At 35.8% G+C, this 15,039-nt stretch overlaps 1 protein-coding gene across 22 annotated transcripts in view; it reads left to right on the forward strand.

Moving 5' to 3' along the window:
- Nucleotides 1-15,039, forward strand: part of PICALM (phosphatidylinositol binding clathrin assembly protein) — a 111,697-nt gene that overhangs the window by 55,232 nt on the left and 41,426 nt on the right. For all 22 annotated transcript variants that reach the window (XM_009187053.1, XM_021926399.1, XM_003910506.3 and 19 more), the window contains 6 exons: nt 1,821-1,932; nt 3,083-3,189; nt 6,397-6,438; nt 10,522-10,607; nt 12,807-12,930; nt 13,178-13,314. In XM_009187053.1, the coding sequence (XP_009185317.1) occupies nt 1,821-1,932; nt 3,083-3,189; nt 6,397-6,438; nt 10,522-10,607; nt 12,807-12,930; nt 13,178-13,314 (608 nt within the window). The remainder of the gene's footprint in view (nt 1-1,820; nt 1,933-3,082; nt 3,190-6,396; nt 6,439-10,521; nt 10,608-12,806; nt 12,931-13,177; nt 13,315-15,039) is intronic.

Here is a 15,039-nt window from a genome sequence, read left to right on the forward strand (position 1 = left end):
AGGACAGGAACTAGGTCTCTTTTGTTCTCTGTTGTACCCCCATTGCCTATTAACGTGGCACATAGTAAGTGTTGAGTAAACTTCAACACTATTGAAACTGTAAGATTCAATAAATCTTACAGGTATTTCATAGACTAGAACAGAGATTATCCAACTATAGCTCACTGCCTATTTTTGTATGTTTTATAAGTGGTTGAAAATAATTAAATGATATTTTGTAACAGGTGGAAATTATATGAAATTCCAGCTTCAGTGTCCTCAATAGTATTATTAGAACACAGCCAGCCTCACTGGTACATATTATCTATGGCTGTTTCATGTCACAACAGCAGAGTTGAAAAGTTGTGACAGACTGTGTGGCCCACAAAGTCTAAAATACTTACCATCTGACCCTTTACAAAAAAAAGTTTGCTGACCCCTACTCTAGAAGGCATGGGGTATTGATGCAGTTATTCAACATTATTTTGGTTTATATAGAAGCTCAGTGTCCAACCATGCATATTTTTCTTAATATATTGTATTTGTATAAAATTTCTTATTCTTTTCAATGTCCATATTGTACTTTGTTATATATAACAATTTATCTGATCCTCCTGTTGATGGATGTTTAGTTTTTCTGTTTTTTTAACCTAAACAGTGCTGCACTCAATTCTCTCTCCTCTCTCTGTCTCTTGTCTCTGTGTGTGTGTGTGTGTATGTATGTGTGTGTGTGTTTCCATTTGTAAACCTATTTCAATAGGGTTAACACCCAGAAAAAGAATTTGGTGGTTCAAATAATATAAGCATTTACATTTTTAATAAATATTGCTTCTATTGCAAAAGGGTGAGCCACTACTCAACAGGTGTCTGTTTTTGCTTTTTCATCTTTTTTTTGTTGTTTTTTTGAGACAGCATTTTTCTCTGTCACTCAGACTGGAGTGCAGTGGCGTGATCATAGCTCATTGCAGCTTCCAACTCCTGGGCTCAAGCAATCCTGCCACCTCAGCCTCCTGAGTAGCTGGGACTACAGGGGTACACCACCATGTTCAGCTACTTTTTCTTGGTTTTAGTTTTTTGTAGAGAGGAGGTCTTGCTATGTTGCCCAGGCTGGTCTCATTTTAAACTGCCAGGCTCAAGCAATCCTCCTGCCTCGGCCTTACGACGTGCTGCGACCACAGGCATGAGCTACTGTGTTCTTTTTTTTTCATTCTTATGGGCACTGAGTAATATAGTCTGATGTTCAGGAAAGGATATTTTAGTAATTTGATTTGATTATTATATTTTAATTTACCTGATAAGTGAAGTTGTATTTCTTTTCATATGTTATTGTCCATATGTATTTTTTATATTATAAATTGCTTTCATTTACTTTATTTATTATTAGAATTCTCCCTATATAATGGACAGCAACTCTACTTGATGGTCTGCAGATACTTTTTTTTTTTTTTTAAACCAGTTTTTTGTTTGCCATTCAATTTTGTGCTTAGTTTTTCTGTATATAACAACGAGTTAATTTTCATGTGCTAAAAAAGAACTTGGAATTAATTTGGTTTATCTTTTTTATTTATTCCTTGAGATAAAACTAAAAATATTTCCAATATTCTTGTTAGTCAAATGAGTACAATTATTTGGTTACAGCAAAACTTAATAATAATAATAAATAATGTTTATTTATATGGTAGCTACTGCACTAGGATCTTTATGTATGTATTAGAGAAAATAAATGTCTTTTTCACTAACTTGCCTAATGCTGGAATTTACTGTATTTTAATTTGAAGGAAGTCTTTTTGTGTCATTTAAAACCTAAGATTAGCTAATTTTATTTTCCAATTTTTCCCCAGGTTAATAGCAATGAACTTACAAATGGGGTAATAAATGCTGCCTTCATGCTCCTGTTCAAAGATGCCATTAGACTGTTTGCAGCATACAATGAAGGAATTATTAATTTGTTGGGTAAATACTGCTGTAGCTTAATAACATTTCTTATCTTGTGTCATATGGATAAATAATATTGACTGAGTTGTTACTTAAAGCTGTCTAAAAATTTATTATGATATATTCATTCATTGTAACAATTAATTTGGAGAGAAGAGTTTTATACCTGATTATTTCTGCAAGTGATTACATACTTTTATACCCAGGATGTTCAGCAAGTTGAACTTTATTTTTTAGATATATCTATGTTTTTTCTACCCATTTTGTTAATTTTTAGAAATATAAAAGTGCCTTTAAAATTTAGCTGGGTTAAGATAGTAGTAAGTTTTAGGCTGAGGCAGGAGAATTGCTTGAACCCAGGAGGTGGAGGTTGCAGTGAGCCTAGATCTTCCCTGTGTACTCCAGCCTGGGCAACAAGAGCGAAACTCTGTTTAAAAAAAAAAAAAAAAAAAAAAAAGTAAGTTTTATGTTATATGTATTTTACCACAATAAAAAAAGATGGAAAAAAAATTTTTTTTGTCCCAGAAAAATATTATTTTCTCATAATCAACTCCATAATGAACTTTTTAAAAAATTTAAATCTGTTTTTTATAGTCTGAAGTAACATGGACTTACTCAGGGATGCTTTAATGTATAGGATAGGGAAATTTGGCTTATTTTTTCACAAGTGAAAAATAAAGGTTTTTTTATAAAGCTTTGGAAGGCATAGTCTTCCATACTATAATTAGTATAAATTAACCTCTTTACTCCTATGTATACATTAAACTTAAATGAACTTTCTGAGTGACATTTGGGCATGGTTAAGTTGTTATCTTAGATAATACACTATTAGTAAGAAGATTGGAAATAGATGTTAGTGCTGTTTTAAACGGGGTCAAGTGTGATACGTGTTTACACACAAATATATACTTAGGTAATTGTGAGGCAAAGTATTGTGGCACAGACTGGGAATATGAGTAGGGTCAAGTAATGTTTTTATTTTTTTAATGTAATAGCAACTCTATTCTAATTTGCTTTAAATACCTAAGCTAGCTTAACACTGATATTTTTCTAGCAGGGTGTGTATGTTCCTTTAGAGACCTATTTGGAGCTATTACCTACTCTTTTTTCCTTTTTTGGGTGTTATATTTTGATGTGAACAAAAGAATTTTTACATTTATTTTGTCAGAAAAATATTTTGATATGAAAAAGAACCAATGCAAAGAAGGTCTTGACATCTATAAGAAGTTCCTAACTAGGATGACAAGAATCTCAGAGTTCCTCAAAGTTGCAGAGGTAAACTATCTTTAAGTGACTGTCTCCTAACTTGCCTTTTTGTCTGTAAGTATGGATTTTGAAGTCATCACTTACTATCCAAATAAAATAAATGTCTTAAATTTAGTATTCAGTGATACTATTATGCTGTATTGAATTCTGTACCAAGATATGAATATGATAAAATAGTGAATAAAATATATGCTGTATATTTAATTCAGTAGCGAGTATTGAAAAGTTACCTGTTTTTAAATTGTTTACTTCTCTATAAAATTGAGTAAGTGACATACAGTAGTGCCAGAGATTTTTATGGTTGGAATTAATCATATATTTGAGAATGTTTATTGTTAAATGTGGTAGAGAATATCCAGTATCAGTGCAGGTTTCTTTTCAGTGAGACAGCTGGAGCCACATAGTTCAAAATGTTTTCGTTGGCAGGGCACTGTGGTTCAGACCTGTAATCCCAGTGTTTAGGGAAACGGAGGTGGGTGGATCACCTGAGGTCAGGTGTTCAAGACTGGCCAACATGGCAAAACCCCATCTATACTAAAGATACAAATATTAGCCAAGCGTGGTGACGGGCACCTATAATCCCGGCTACTCAGGAGACTGAGGCAGGAGAATCACTTGAGCCTGGTAGGCGGAGGTTGCAGTGAGCCGAGATTGCACCACTGCACTCCAGGCTGGGCGACAGAGCAAGAGACTCTGTCTCAAAAAAAAGCTTTTTTTCACCAACAGAAATGAATTTTGTGTATTTATTATCCTTGATTGTGAAAACCATGAATGTAGGTAATAGGATAATCTAATTTTGCGGCTCTGCTTAAAAATAATTTTCTGAAATTGTCACAGAAGGCAAGTGTGGTAATACTTGCAGGCATTATCTTGCTACTACAGAGGCGTTCTTAAGGGTTTTTTTGTTTGTTTGTTCTCCCATTCTCCAGCCTCTACCCATCTCCACCAAAGATTTCTTCCTAGGATAATTTGCTCAATTATGTCAAAGTAGTTACTTTGGAATTAGCAAGTTAGTGATTCTAGGCTTTATTACTGTGGTGATATGTGATTCTATATTAGAAGCAATCGGACAGAACAGGATGATCAGACAATAGGTTTATTATTAATCTGCCGTTTCAAGGAGAAAGATCCTTTCCATTTTTTAAGGGTCAGTCACATATTAAAACAAGAAGGTGGTGTTTATGCTGTGATTCTAGTAAATTCTTTAGATAAGTTTTAATTTGTTGACATTCCCTCTTGGCCTTTTATGTTCTTTGTATTTGGTAGTTGTAGTTAAAAGTTAAGTTTTTTTTGTTTTTTTTTTTTTAAAAACAAAGTCTTGCTCTTGTCCCTAGGCTGGAGGGCAATGGCGCAATCTTGTCTCAGTGCAACCTTTGCCTCCTGGGTTTGAGCGAGTCCGCTGTCTCAGCCTCCCGAGTAGCTGGGATTACAGGTGCCTGCCACCACACCCAGCTAATTTTTGTATTTTTACTAGAGACGGGGTTTCACCATGTTGGCCAGACTGGTCTTGAACTCCTGACCTCAGGTGATCTGCTGGCCTCGGCCTTCCAAAGTGCTGGGATTACAGGCATCAGCCACGGAGCCCGGCCCAAACTTAAGTTGTAAGCCCCCTTCTGTACTCCAGATCTGCTGTTAAGTTATTCTTAGGTGGGATAGACTCTCTGCTATCTATGATTTTTTTTTTTTTTTTTGAGACAGAGACTTGCTCTGTCACCCAGGCTGGAGTGCCATGGCATGATCTCGTCTCACTGCAACCTCTGCCTCCCAAGATTCTCCTGCCTCAGCCTCCCACATAGCTGGGATTACAGGTGCCCGTCACCACACCCAGCTGATTTTAGAGATGAGGTTTCACCATGTTGGCCAGGCTAGTCTCGAGCTCCTGACCTCAAGTGATCAACCCACTGTGACCTCCCAAAGTGCTCGGATTATAGGCATAAGCCACCACACCCAGCCTGCTCCATATGATTTAAGAAAAATATTAAGAGTCCCTTGCCTTAAAATATTCTGTTATGAGACTGTCTCTGGGCTTGCAGTTCAATTAGAATGCCTTAGTTCCTGGAAGAAGGCAAGAGTAACGTCTTGAAACATGTTTGAAGAGGACATATATATCAGGCAGTGATTAGTAACATCTGAGTAATAATGAATTCATCAGGTTTTTTGGTTTTTTTTTTTTCTTTTTGCTGAGACGGAGTCTCGCTTTGTTTCCCAGGCTAGAGTGCAGTGGCGTGATCCCTGCTCACTGCACCCTCTACCTCCTGGGTTCAAACGATTCTCCTGCTTCAGCCTGCTGAGTAGCTGGAATTACAGGTGCCTGCCTCCATACCTAACTAATTTTTGTATTTTTAGTAGAGATGGGGTTTCACTGTGTTAGCCAGGATGGTGTCGATCTCCTGACCTCATGATCCGCCCACCTCGGCCTCCCCACATGCTGGGATTACAGGTGTGAGCCACCGTGTATCTGGCCTTTATCAGATTTTCTACTGACATCATTCTGAGACCAACCCCTGAGAGGTCACAAAAGGAAGGGAGACTGATTAGAAAATGAAACACAGCCATGGGACAGAAAATAGTTTTCTAATTGGATGCTAGAATACACGGGAACCATTTCTATCTTTTTTTACTAGAAATTGCCTAGGGCCTGAGCATCATGAAAGTGTATTGGAATTGCTTTGTGAAGACAGTTATATCCTGATTAGATATCACTTGACATTTTTGTAAACCTGGCCTACCTGACAGAACATGAGTTTTTAAAAATGTTATCTATGGTGATTTCTAGGGAAAACATGTTTTATGGAGAAAGACAAAGTTGATGTCTTCAGGTTTGTTTCTTAAATTTTTTTTTTGTTTTCCATCAAAGAACTTGTTCATGGTCAGGCTTTCTCATTCTTAACATATTTATCGTATTACACATAGAAGACGGGAGTTTTCAGATTGTGACAAGGTAGCTTATATATAGGTATTCAGAAGACATAGGGATGGTAACTTAGATTTGTTGACTTTCCAACTCTAGTTTCCCTACTGTTAACAACTTCTAGGGCCACCAAATAATATCTAAGCCATTGGAAATGTTGAGTATTTTTGGAGATTAAATATCTTCCTGATTCTTAAGAAGTCTGTTTAAAATATTACTGGTACTAGCCGTGATGTCATTTTTCCAAATTTTATTTATAAAACATTTTTATTATAATTTATTAAATACAATGCTTCTTCTTACAGCAAGTTGGAATTGACAGAGGTGATATACCAGACCTTTCACAGGTAAGTATATTGTTAAAATATCAATCCACTATCTGTTGTGTACGAGCTGTGAAGAGTATTAAGATAAGTAACATGTAGCCCCCATTGTCAAAGGGATCAGTGCAGTTTTTGACCAATTTTAACATTTTGATGTATTCCTAAAGATTGTTCTAACATTATGACCACATCAAATGATCTGCTTGCCACTTACATTTGTGGCCTACCCACTGTCATACCATTTATTCAGTCTCTTCAATCACTGTTTCTTTCCCATCATCATCATTTAAAAAAAAACTTTTTGGAACCTGAATTTAGAAAATGATATTTAGAAAAACAATTTTCACTATTCTGCTGGTAGAGAATTATACAGTATTTATTTTTCCTGTTTTAAACTTCCACTTTGACTGTTTGACTCAGTTGGGAGAATTAAATAGGGATAAACTTCAAAACATAATATTAGATTAAGAGAGTAGGGTTTGGGATATGTTCAGATTTCAGTCTCGGCTGTGCCATTAGCTGGCCCTGTGACTTTGGGGAAGTTACTTTCTAAGCTTCAGTTTCATCATCTGTAAAATGAAGATACTACAGTACCTACCTCATACAGTAAGTAGTTCAGGGGATTAAATAAGTTAATGCCAAAAAAAAAAAATTTAGAGCATTAAGCACACTCAACTAATGTTGGCTGTTTTAATATTGTCTTTATCATCATCATCATCAAAAAGTTTCTAGGAAACAAACTTCATACCTGCTGGTTGTTGTGGCTTATTCTCTGTTTTCTTTACTGAGTATTAAGAATGAAAGTACCTGGCATAAACTATCCTTGTAACATTTCCATCAACTCTGTCAGCTGTTGACATCTGTTTTACCTTGTTTTGAATTGTTCCAGGACATTTTTTTTTATGTTTCTTTTTGACATAGAGTTTTGCTCTTGTTGCCTAGGCTGGAACGGCAGTGGCGTGATCTCAGCTCACTGCAACCTCCACTTCCTGGGTTCAAGCGATTCTCCCACCTCAGCCTCCCAAGTAACTGGGATTACAGTCTTAAGCCACCATGCCCAGCTAATTGTTGTATTTTTAGTAGAGACAGAGTTTTGCCATGTTAACCAGGCTGAACTCAAACTCCTAACCTCAGGTGATCCGCCCACCTAGGCTTCCCAAAGTGTTGAGATTTCAGGCGTGAGCCACCGCGTCCGGCCTCCAGGACATCTTTTAAATGCCTTGTTAACAGTTATTACTGAGCTTCTCGGTACTCAATTGTTCTGATTCTTCCCTCTAATGTCAAGGCTAAGAGTATGCAATAAATCTAGTCCTGGGTTATATCTAAGTAAAGAATCCTGTATATGTCCACTTGAAATAAATTGGCTTTATTAAGAGCAAGCACATTATTCTGGGTTGAACATGAGACAAGTCATTGCTTGAATAACGTATAGTATAAAATGATTTGGCAACTTTAGATTCCCCTGTTACCCACCCCATTTGTTGTGCTTCCCTTATGTTTTATTTAAAATTCATTGTCCTCGGGATAGATGTAGAAGTTACAGGCCATCATCATGTTTCTGTGTATGTTAATATTCACCCTATTGTAATTAGAATAGGATTCTTTAACCTCTGTTCCTCTTTTCCTCTGTATTGATGATCTCTGAGCAAAGGGAACTTACCAGGCATTCTTTGGGTGATCCAGAAAATTTTCAAAAGTGAATAAAACAAAGCTGTTTACACTTTAGGGAAGATGGTGGTAATGCAGAAGAGTGGAAATTTGAGATTATTTACTCTTTTTTTGTTGTTGTTATTATATATTCTTTTAAGGTGTAAAGCATCACATTTTCTTCACTCTTTGGGTTTTGTTGGGGGAGGGGGAGAACAGATAGGCTTTTGCTTTGTCACCCAGGCTGGAGCACATTGACAAAATCATGGGTCACTACATCCTCAACCTCCCAGGCTCAAGTAATCCTTAGCCTCAGCCTCCTTAGTAGCTGGCATCACAGGCATATGCCACCACACCCAACTAATTTTTTAATTTTTTTGTGGAGACAGGGTCCCCTTATATTCCACAGGCTGGTCTCAAACAACTGGGCTCAAGCAGTCATTCCACCTCTACTTCCCAAAGTGTTGGGATTACAGGTGTGAGTCACTGTGCCCAGCCTCCTCACTGTTTGTCATGTGGATTTGACTTTTAAAGAATAGCCAGATATATTTAGAAGGGATTTTAGAAATGGTTTGTCTTACTTATCATAACTTGGTAATTTAATATTTTTATTTGTAAGCCACAGCTTAAACCCTTCAGAAAAAAGATAAACTACAGTTTCTATGACCAGAGTTTCAGTTTAGGATTTGGTACCATAGTAGTTAATTATGTAGTCTTTAAAGTCAGAGATACCTTCCCTATCTTGGCTTCTGTTGTGTATCAAATATGTGATCTTGGACAGATAACTTAATCTTCACTGTCTCAGGTTGTTTATCTGTAAAATGGATATACCAGTAGTGTCTGCTTCGTAGATTCAGTGACTACTACAAGGTAGCTAGCGCAGTACCTGTTGTGTGAGGAGAGCTTTTTAAATGTTAACCACTATCATCAACATCGTCCTTATTTCTGAAAGCTCTAAAGACAGTGCTTTGCTTGCTGATTAGCAAACATTTTTGCTGGGGCTGTAGGAAGTGCTTGTGTACTCTCATTTCAACAAAGAAGTTCATCTTCCAATGTAGTATTTGGTTTTAAATGGTTTTCTACTGTATCTCCCTTGGGCTAAGGTCCTGGTATATAGAGGAAATAGTGGATGAAAGAAGTTGTTAAAGTCATAAATGATAGAGAAATTAGTAGGTATTGCCCCTTTAACTATTTTTAGATCCTGTAATCCAGAAACTGTATCTCAAATCCTATAGAATATTTAGGGTAAGTAAACGCTACCGATGCATTTGCTTCACTTCTAGTGGACAGTTCTTAGTCTGCACACTGAAAAGGTTTCCTTTTGAAAGCTTTCTTCATATTAAGTTGAGATTTGACCTGTAGCCTGAGTTTAAAATAGTCTTCTGTTAAAAAAAGGTAAATACTCATTTCAGTGCAGTTTGATAAACATTTGTGTAACCAACACATCATTCAAGATAGGAAAATTCTACTTCCCCAATCCTTATGCCCCCTTCCAGTCACTTCTTACCCACCTCCACAATCACTGTTTTGTTTTCTAATAGCATAATTTTGTTGGTTGTTAAACTTAATGTAAGTGTAATCATACAAGTATTTACTTTTGCATTCTGGCTTTTTTTGCTCATCATATTGTTTGAGAGCTGTCTATATGTTGTTGAATATACCATTAATTCTTCTTTATTGCTGAATAATATTTACCATAATTTTGTCTATCCATTTTCCAAATGATGGACTTTTGAATTATTTGCAGTTTTTGACTGTTGTAAATAAAGCCACGTTAAACATTAAGTCTTTTCTTACAGAGATAAGTTTTTATCCCTTTGGGGTAGTTAGGAATGGAATTGGGTCATTAAGGTGGGTGTGTATTTTAACTTTGTAAAAAACAACCTAATCCATTTTCAAGGTGATAAACTCCCACTAGTGATATATGAGAGTTCCAGTTGTTCCATGTGCTCACCAACATTTGATATTGCTAATGTATTTAACTTTAGTCATTGTAGTAAGTGAAAAGATGTATCTCATTGTGATTTTCATTTTCATTTCCCTGATGCCAGTGTTCAGTGTCATTTATCAATAATTATTCCAGAGTCATGTTTGAACACATTCAGTTGCTCAGCAGTGCTTATTAAGTACCTTCTGCATGCTCAGTAGTATGTCTAGCTTTTGGGAGTATGGTTTTACTTTAAAATTTAAGTACTTGCAAGATTTTAAAAAAATGTTTCATGTTTACATAGCTTTCTGTTCTTAACGTTTTTGGTAATGTTTCTTAATATTTCCAACTAGGTCATGTTTCTATAATAAAAGTAACATTGTCATTCTCATTAAGTAGCTAAAACTCCACTGTTAATTAGTACATGAAAAACATACCTGTTTATTTTTGTTGCTCTCTGATTAGATGATACTTGATTTAATTTGACCAGTGGCCTAATTATCATGAAATTCTTAATATTTGTACAATTGCAGGCCCCCAGCAGTCTTCTTGATGCTTTGGAACAACACTTAGCTTCCTTGGAAGGAAAGAAAATCAAAGATTCTACAGCTGCAAGCAGGTACATCATTCTTTGTAGGACAAAGAGCAAGAGTGATTTTTCTGAGGGAGTAGATGAAATCAGCTCAAGTTCCAAGCTATTTAATTTCTCTTTATCTTGATTTGATTTTCTATAAAATGGGTTTAATCATAATATCAACCTCATAGAATTAGTATCAGGATTAAATGGATTAATACATGCAAATTCTTGAAATAGTTTCTGACCTTCAATAAATGTCAGCATCTGTTAAGATAATGACAGTGACTGCATAGTTTAGAATTGTGTTTATGATGTCAAAAGTTCTCCTGAAGATGATAGTGCATTGTTTTATATGATGCTTTATAAGATACTTTTTTTTTCTCTTCCCCCCTCCCCCGAGACAAAATCGCACTCTGTTGCCCAGGCTGGAGTGCAGTGGCACAATCTCAGCTCACTTGCAACTTCCACCTCCCGGGTTCAAGCGATTCTTCCACCTCAGCCTCTCAAGTAGCTGGGACTACAGATGCATGCCACCACACCTGGCTAATTTTTGTATTTTTAGTAGAGACAGGGTTTCACCGTGTTGACCAGGCTGGTCTTGAATCCCTGAAATCAAGTGATCGGCACACCTCAGCCTCCCAAAGTGCTGGGATTACAGGCATGAACCACCGTGCCGGGCCTATAATTACAAGATACTTTTGTATTAATTTGCTCAATCCTAACAATAGCACTGTGAAGCATGTAGTAGCAATGCTGGGACTCAAACCTAGAATATCTGACATCAAATTGCATCATCTCTGTCTAATGCCAGTTCATAGGGTTGATTATTGATATTTTATATTTTAATCACTTTATTATGTTTTAAGCTAATTCCTCAGACTAAGACCAGTTAACCTCGCAAATTGAAAGTAACACATATCATTTCATATCAGTCTGGTAACATGATTTTTGCATTGGGTTAAGAAATTACTTGAGTTACTCTCATGTTTTCATATGAAGCTTTTTTAAAAACAACATGAAGAAAGAATTTGTATGGTGAGAACTTTCCTTTGGTTCTTTTTAGACTTTCTGTTTGTTTCAGAACTTTAGTCTTTCTTTTAGTAATAAAATTTAAATAATTTTCAACGGAAAATGCCATTATTAGATTTTAGTTCTTATTTTTAATCCTAGATTTGTACTTTGAATTTTCTAGTAGGATTTTCGAAGTAGCAGTCAAAACAATAAGTCTCATTTTTTGAGAGAATAATGAAGAAAAAAGCCATGTAGTTCAGGTGTACCAATTTACCTGAAATGTTTATCATAAAATGTATTGGTTTTCTTGCATTTCTGTCAACTATGTCACTCTTCCTTTGTCTTCTGAGTTGTACCTTTTTATTGGCTTATTTATAATACTAATTTTATGTAAAATTTAAAAGAGTTTTTACCACTTTACGTGCTTAGAGTAGAAACTAATGATGATTAGTGTGTGGTAAAAGGAAAATAAAGCTCAAGGTAGTTCTTCAGGTTAGAATTCTTTACCACTTGTTTTACTTAGCCTAGAGTTAACATTTGGAAAGTTAATGTTGAGGTTTACAATGTGGATACTTTTTTGATAAAAGGGAAAGGAGGTGGCTTGTCAGTAAAAGATGATACATTGTATGTGTGTATTAAAAAGGAAATTCTAGTTTGGCAAAAGGGCAGCACATAGAAAGATGCCAGATGACCTGGTGACTAGATTGAAACCAGTCTTCTTTTGAAGGAACCTGAAGTCCTCTGGGGATGTTGTTATAGGTGAAACATACCTAGGCCTCTGTTACGTATTACTGGTATGCATGTTTTGGTGTTCTGTGGCACTGCCAAAACGTAGGCTGTAAATTAGCAGAGGGTTTTCACTGTGATAAGGTCAACACTTTTTCCCATCAGGGATTTTGTGGGAGTATGTGGGCTCTTTCCCAATTGCATTGGTTTCCTCTCTTGGGGCTTGGAAGAGGCAATGTGCCCCACTCTCTTGTGAACCCTTTCCAAAGTCAAACATTTACTCTAAAAGCAGTGAGTGTATATGTAAGTCAAGATTTTTCTAATTGCTCTAATCCCGTAGATCACTGGGTGAAATATTTCATCTGAAGTACTGGATTTGAATCCAGAAGTTAAGTTTATAATTATAGTGCCTATCCATGGCAAGGTTGCCAGACCATTTCCTGACCTGGGTGTAATGTGAAGTGTTTAGCAAAAAGCCAAATTATCTCTGTTCAATTATCCTAGGGCAACTACACTTTCCAATGCAGTGTCTTCCCTGGCAAGCACTGGTCTATCTCTGACCAAAGTGGATGAAAGGGAAAAGCAGGCAGCATTAGAGGAAGAACAGGCACGTTTGAAAGCTTTAAAGGTAAGTTTGTGCATTCTCCATATTTGGAAAAATGAGTACAGGTGTTCATTAGGTAAATGGGGCCTCTGCACAGAGTCTTAAATGTATAGTGTTAACGGGCTGAAACTCAGTCTGACTTTTCATCGTGACATAGAATTAGGTAAAACAGAGTATCTGCTATCAGAACAAATTAGAAAATGCTTTTTTCAGAGGTTGTACAAACAAATCTAGTTTCTGGAATCCTTATGGTAGTTCCCTTTCTTAACAGGAACAGCGCCTAAAAGAACTTGCAAAGAAACCTCATACCTCCTTAACAACTGCAGCCTCTCCTGTATCCACCTCAGCAGGAGGGATAATGACTGCACCAGCCATTGACATATTTTCTACCCCTAGTTCTTCTAACAGGTAGGAGTAGAAGTTAAGGTTACCTTTGAATACGTAGGTTCAAAGACTTCTAATAGAAATTTTGCAGGAATTTTCAGGTTTACTTTTATTTATACTTTTATAATCTATTCACACAAAGAGGTGACGATAAATGGTGATATTGGTATAATACCTAAAGATAAAGTGGTGAGAGTTTATATTTTACTTATTTAGGAAATGAAATATAGTTAAATCACTGATTTATGCTAATAGGAATATAGCTATTATCTCTGGGCAAACTTTTTATTGTGTAAAAATTATGATTAAACACATTTATGAGACATCTAATGGTTCAAGACCCTTTATAGCTCTTAGACATATGGGTATGATGTATATTTTAAAATATCATTTCATTGGATATTAAACATCTGTCATATCTGTTTCCTGGTTTTAAACTCTGTAATCTGGAACATAGTGACAGTTTAGTTGCCAGGTTTCTTGGTATTGAAGCCTACCACACTAACTTTAATAATCTTGTTGTCTAATTTAAGCTACTTAACATGGAAATATAATATTGTGGGGTAAAGTAAAATAATTGACATTTTCTAAACCTGTTTTGTCTTTTACCTCAGAGTGGCTTAAAGTAGTTTAAAAGTCAGATTCTGGTTTGAATCCTGGCTCTTTTAGTTCTTAACTTTTTTTGAGAACTTGTTTTCAAGTGAGATTGTGGTTCTCAACTTTAACATCAGAAACATTTGGAGAGTTTATTAAACTACAGATATCTGAGTCCCAATCCTGGAGTTCTGATTCAATAGGTGGGACTTGGGGCCCGAGAATTTTTGTTTCTAAGATGCTCCCAGATGACTAGCTGTTATTAGCACAGTGCGTTATTAGCACATGTTAAATGTTCCATAGAGAGTGGTGAGTTTTTTCCTTTCACTTTGTTGTTGCTGTTTATTTTATTAACTCACCCTTGAAAGTTCGTCTTCCTGCCTACTGACTCCTAATAGCTGAGCCTAAAAGCTCATTGTATGTTTTAGTATGTGAAATGCTTGCTGTGTGCATTCTCAGTTGCTACCTGCTCCCTAAAATCTTAGTAGGTGTTTGCTGAATTTAGTTCTCTTTTTCCTTTCAGCTTTATGATTTGTTTGCTCATGTATGGTACCTTCTTTAATCCCCAGTTAAGTAACATTGACCCCATTAAGGGGCAAGTTCTCAACATGGAGACCTTGAAAAGAAGTCTGTCCTAGGAGAGATAAGTGAAAAGAAAAGAATGTTCAGTGTTTGAGGCTGAAACAAATTATTGGATAAAGAACTAATTTCACTGTTTTATCTCACGTACTAAAAATGTTCACCTTTTTAATAGTAATTAAGGGCAAATCTTACAGCCCATTTATAGAATTCTTACTGTATATTCTATATGTTCCCCAAAGCACTAAATGCATTTATATCTACTATCTACACAACTGTTTTACATCTAAAAGACATGTCTTCAAAACTTTTTTATAAAGATACAGTTAGAAGGAATAAGTTCTAGTGTTTGATAGCACAGTAGAATTACTAGTTAGTAATAATAATTGTGTTATCTATGTCAAAGTAGCTAGAAGATTTAGAATGTTCTCAACACAGAGAAATGATGAATGTTTGAGTTGTGATAGATGTCCTGATAATTACATGGTATGCATGTATCACAATATCATATGTATCCCATAAATATGTACAATTGTTGTATATCCATTTAAAAAGAAAAACATTCTATTTTGGAGA

The sequence above is a fragment of the Papio anubis genome, chromosome 12 (assembly GCF_008728515.1).
Source record: "Papio anubis isolate 15944 chromosome 12, Panubis1.0, whole genome shotgun sequence".
NCBI classification, from domain to species: Eukaryota; Metazoa; Chordata; class Mammalia; order Primates; family Cercopithecidae; genus Papio; species Papio anubis.